Source organism: Lepisosteus oculatus, chromosome 4, assembly GCF_040954835.1.
Source record: "Lepisosteus oculatus isolate fLepOcu1 chromosome 4, fLepOcu1.hap2, whole genome shotgun sequence".
In the NCBI taxonomy this organism is placed as follows: Eukaryota; Metazoa; Chordata; class Actinopteri; order Semionotiformes; family Lepisosteidae; genus Lepisosteus; species Lepisosteus oculatus.
In genome coordinates this window covers 6,834,658-6,840,432 of record NC_090699.1, presented here as the reverse complement: position 1 = coordinate 6,840,432, position 5,775 = coordinate 6,834,658, and the positions used below count along the sequence as shown (strand labels likewise).

Sequence of the window (5,775 nt, the reverse complement as noted above, 5' to 3'; positions counted from 1 at the left end):
CTGATGCTTTATAAAAACAGGTAATATGACTCATGATGTAAGGTGAGACTGGATGCCTCATTATACCCAGTAACCTTCACATACTGTAAATCCCAGCAATTTGTCTTTCTGGTGATGAACATTTGACAGTTGTTTATTCAGTGCAGACGGTTCGTAAGGATTAGGGAGGTCTGGGAATTTCAGGTTTCAAGAATTGAAGTTCTGCTTTCAGTTTATTATGAAAATAAGAAATGCAAAAGGAATTACAATACAAGGTGTTATTTCTAAGGAGGTGCCATATCCCCGGAAAGACTCAAGGCTTTTGAAGAGATTAGATGGCTCATCTGATGATTAAAACATAATTTGGGAGGTTTCTTCCCTCCCCAATATTCATTGCAAGAGGACTTGGTAGCAATAAACACTACTGAAGAGTGAAGGTCCCGCCCACATGAAGCACAGACTTCCTGTTATGCTGAAGGTCCCGCCCACCTGTCGTGGAAGCTTCCTGTTTTGCTTTGTTTATGAGTTCTGTCCATTTATTTCTGGCCTGGGGTTTCCCCATCAGTGCTGCAACTTCTCGTTCCTCAGCTAGAGAACACTTTTTTTGTAAACAAATTAATTTAAAAGAATGTCATCAGGTTATAAAAGACAACAGCACCACTTTGAATAACAACACGTTTCAGGTGTGTGGCTGAGTTCATGAAGGCTTAATAGCGTTGGATTGTGATGTATTGACAACAGGAGGCAGGAGGAGCTTCAGTTTTTAGTCATGGGAATACAAGATCTATATGGTTATAGAAAATGAACGGCTGCGTTACTTAATTAACCGTGTTTAACGCATCATCCATTCCTTTATAGTTCAAGTTAGTAGCTCTGTCAGCATGTGCAGGCTGCAAAAGAACAAGTCGATATTTATCCCACCCTGAAAAGAGTAGAAAAGAAGCAGAACATTATAGCTGTTGAGCCTTCTTCGGATCTCACACCTGAAGAAGGCTCCATGGCCGAAACATCGTGTTTCTTTTTTTCTCTTTTCAGCATTGAATAAACCTTTACTTATCCATTGCTTTATGTCATATGAGTGAATGTAATGTAAGTATTCTGCATCATGTGTGTTATTGACTTACCCTTAAAGATAAACACCAAAAAAGTGGAGGTTTATGAAGTATTTTAGCTCAAGGTATTTTATTCCGCTGGTCTAAAGTGCTTAGATGTAACAGAATGGAGTGCACAAGACTACTAATACTTTATACCTTGAAAGTATTTTAATACAGCAAAGAAAATCTCTGTTCTCAGAGAGCAGTTTTGGGTGTTTCTTCTTTATTGTCTTAGTGATACCACTGGAGTGCAGACCAGACCAAAGTGATGAAACACCTCAGGGGCTTGAACAATAAATAATGCAGGATAGCGTAACTTTTCACTGAAACCTAATGAGATGGGAATATACAGGTAACAACTGTGTTTAGAACTACAGAACAGGAGATAACAATTTGTACCTGATCATCCATCATCCATTATTTGTGTCTTATTAGTGAAACAGGAGGGGGTGTATAAGTTACTATTATTTAAATTACCAGTCCTTATCCAGGGGTTGCCCACTGTATGCTAAGTGCTTGTGTTTTATTTGTATACATTTCTGTCTTCAAAGGCCACAAACGAGACTAGTAGATTTTTTAAACTTCCACAGACCACCACCAAAACACAACACGTTCAATAAGCTGTTTTCTAGATGATCTTTTTTCTAGATAATTTGCTGATGCCTGAAAAATCTTCTTGATAGTGGCCCTTGGAACTAAAATTGAAGAACTGTGCCAAAACACCTCATGGAACCAAACACCGTACTGTTTCCCTCCGAGTTTCCCTTTCATGGGGAAAGGTGTGTGTAAAGCAACATATTAATTTATGAAATATTAAACAGAAAACTCAGATCAGACCGGATTCATGTCTTTATCATGCTAGAGTTGAAGCGATACATTAGAAGAAGACATTTTAATTGCAGAGATCATACATCTTGACATTTGCGTTCACATAACAGCATGCTGAAGCCTCTCGAGCCACCAGGGGGCGCTCAGCAGCCCTGCGGGGTGATGGATGCTATGACGGGCGTGGGGCTGGACTCGTGCTTGGCGATGCAGGAGTAGAGCGCGTGAGTCTGCCACTCCGCCGCGGGCAGGCTCAGGGAGCTGCTGGTGACGTAGGTGTTCTGGGCGGCATTGGCGCTGTCCAGCCACACGGGGGCGCTGTGCACGCCGCTGGTGACCGGGGCGCCGTCCACACTCCAGCTCACGTCGACGAAGCCGGGGTAGAAACCGCTCAACAGGCAGGTGACCGTCACTGAGCCATTAGCGGAGACCTCTTGTGTGGGCGGAGGGAAGAGCTGGAGGACAGGAGGGGGGAGGCCGCTTTCTGTAGGAGCAAGGAAATGGAAAATGAGCTTTTCAAATCCTCTCTTTACCTGTGTGCCTGCATAGTGTGGTGTTTCATCAATTCAGGTGTGTGAAAGGCAAACATATTATGAAACATGGGTTTTCTTGCCTATTCCATATATCTGTTAGATGGGTTAATCAGTTTATATTAACCCAACTTTATATAGAGTCAAGTTATCTTGCAGAAAATAATTCTGCTTCACTCATGGTTTTGGGATAATTTAAAACACAATTCTAAACTTTTTTATTTGCTGTTGGAATGTTTTGGTAATATTTAAAATTTAAGTTGGATAATGCAGTATCATTTGCTATCATAGGTCTTGCTCTGTGCCATTATGAAAGACACTTTACTCACATTTAAACTACTACCTGAGCTGATACAACCCGTGACTATGAGCGCAACAAGAATTTAAACATCATCTCTTAGAAAGGCAAAAATCATTGGTGAAGGTAAACAATTTATCTGTAATATAAAATGTAATGTGTGGGGAGTGAAAACGAGCATATTAAAATGTAAATAATTAATATTGAAATGAATTACATTAATACTTAATACTTAATAAGTGTTAATAAGAGTAATATTTGTCCTGCACAGGCATACAGTAGCTACATTTTCATGCCCTTACCAAAATTATTGCAATTCAGCTGCATACCTGGAAAAAATACTGTTGTATCATGAGATTGGGGTTACTGGGGATACCCCAGGAGTATCACAGCAAGCAACGGGTGCAAGGTAGGATACAAACTGGACAGAACACCAGTCCTTTGCCAGACAACTCGCACACACTCGCACTGGGGCCGATTTTCCCAGAAGCCAAATAACCTACTGGTGTGTCTTTGGACTGTAGGAAACTGGGGCACCTGGAGAACACCCACATGACCCCAAGGAGAACATACAAGCTCCACATAGACAGCACCCCAGGAATTGAACCCAGAGCGCAGCAATGCTCATCAATGCACTACGTGTTTTGTGTAATTCTGCCAGCTTTCTTTCTTCTAAGAATTTTCTGAACCCTACAGTTATCCTATGATGTAAATTGCTGGTGATTGTTCACTCAGTCTCCTTCTTTAACACATGTCTGGACCGACCAGGAAGAAGAAGAGAGGAAGCAAAATCCTGCTGATCCTAAAGTGAATTATTTTCCTGTAGGGAATACAGTAAATATTTTCAAAAAAAGGGGGGTGTAGTTTCACCTGGGTGTTTTTCAAAAAATGTTTTAAAGCATAATCAAATATTTTCGAAAATAATAAAGATAATTATGATTTGCAAACCGTCATTATTCTCACCCGGACAAGTAGACTGAAAGTGTACGGACTGATGGATTAATAGAGACATTCAACATCAGAATATAAGTAGACACAAAATGAAATAAAATACATTATTTGTTATTTTTTTGTTAAAAAGCTGCATGAGAATTCACCATTATTCTTCTGTGGCAGCAGGTAAAGGAATGTGAATAGTTTTGGAAGCTGCACAATCAAAATGATTTGCATTTATTTTGTTAATGTCCTAGAGCGCCAAAGACAGCTGGTTATACAGTATCTAAGAGGTGCTTTATTTTTAATAATGGTGATTTCAATATCATTTAGCTTCTTTAATAGTTTTATGCATCGATGTCATAGAGATTAAGCATTAATCATAATGATTATAGAATAACATACATGTTATTTATATACTGTGGCATTCAGAGTTATCTGTTTGTTTTTGCTGTTTTAGAAAGTTAAGACACTTACTGAGAACTTTGATGCGAGTTCCTTCTCCCCATGTCTGTTCGCCATCAGTATAGTACATGAAACAGAAATAGACAGAGTCGTCTCCCTCCTGAATGTTGCTCACTGTGAGAAGATAGCTGTTCTTGGACTCATCCCTGGACGGGACAAACCGATCAGGGATCGCAGAGGGTCTGTAGATCTTATTATCAGAATTAAATTTCACTACTCCCTCAGGTTGTTTCCCAGGGGTCTGACGAATCCAGTACACATTTATTCTGCTGACATTATCACCCTTAACTGAGCACTCCAGAGTGACAGAATCTCCAAGAGACACAGGGACGACTGAGGGAGACTGGGAGAAAACTGCTCCTCCTTGGACAACTGTGGATGATAAAAACAGTTTAACATTATGCTCTGCAATACTGGTGTGCATTTCTTAATTCTCTTTAGAAATGCTGGAGTTTTCACAAAATTGTGCAAAATCCCAATGATTTTTCAGAAATGTCTTTTTCCGATACACCTGCTATAGGACACCCTTTTCAAATTCAGGCTTGAGACTTCTGTAATTTGACAACATGGCAAAAACATTTTATTGTCACTCATAATCCACATATTTCTCGAGTTCAGTATTGCCTTGGTTCATTGTCCTCAGTTTGATTCTTTCCTGTTTAAGATATTCCATTGATTTCTTTCCATTTCAAGAAGTATTTTCTAATGACTGTTTCTCTTGTTGGAATCGTATACTATTTGTAAAAAAGGAATGTGAGTTTTCTAGTTAAAAAATAGTACTTACGGGTCACAGAGACCAGAGCAACCAGGACTTGTACGGTAAGCATCTTGGACGTCTTCCTCAAGGTGTTACAACGCTCAGTGCCCACAGCCGTTATGACCGATGGAGCTTATGAAGGGCTGTTTATGAGGTATCCGTGCGTCACTCAGAGAAATCGGGGACATTTATGTAAATCAGCAGGCTGTGATTGGCTATGGGAAGGTTTGTTTTCTCCTTTTCCGAGCATGTTTTTGACCAGCTATTTTTAGAGGTAAGGTCAGGTGTTTAAATTTGCCGGGAGAAAGATTTCTACTTTGAGGAAAGATTTCTGAAATGAGCTGTTGGAGGAGAATTCCATGAAGGCAGAAGATGGCCCTTCCCCTATTGATCTGCATGGAAATCGTAGACATACACAGTAGGTCTCCAGTGCTATGCTGATGAACAATAGTCTTCTAAAAGGGTCAGTAAGGCCTGTGAATTAATGGTAATAAATCTACTTAGCTAGTGCTGTCATCCAAGATGTTCTGCCTACACTGTGGACAATCAGTGATCTACAAAAAAAACAATACTAAAATACACCATGAAGAAGGGTTTAAACAAAAACAGCCATGGAAATCTCATCTTAATCCAACAGCTGAAAGAATATAGGAGGCACAAATTACTGTAATGTTGGAACATATCAAATGATCTGCAGCTGTATTTTGGACAGGTAGAAGAGGGGTGGAAAGAGGACAGAGACATGTGGATCTACCACAGGATGTGAAAATGCAGCAGAAAATGTTGCAGAAAGAGGAGATGGAACAGCTGAAAGACCAGGAAACAAAGAGCAGAGTAGGAGAAAAGATAGGAACTGGAGAGAGAACGGAGAAAAGTGATGAAGAGACCTTCCAC

General features: G+C 40.1%; 1 protein-coding gene across 1 annotated transcript; it reads right to left on the bottom strand.

Annotated features, from left to right (window-relative positions):
- Positions 1–1,904: 1,904 nt before the first annotated feature.
- LOC102686126 (immunoglobulin lambda-1 light chain-like) lies at positions 1,905–5,293 on the bottom strand. Its single transcript, XM_069188204.1, has 3 exons — positions 4,909–5,293; positions 4,137–4,496; positions 1,905–2,382 (listed from the first exon to the last, which is right to left on the bottom strand). Exons 1-3 carry the CDS (start codon positions 4,949–4,951, stop codon positions 2,045–2,047), a joined length of 741 nt encoding a protein of 246 aa, XP_069044305.1. The 5' UTR covers positions 4,952–5,293; the 3' UTR covers positions 1,905–2,044.
- Positions 5,294–5,775: the final 482 nt, after the last annotated feature.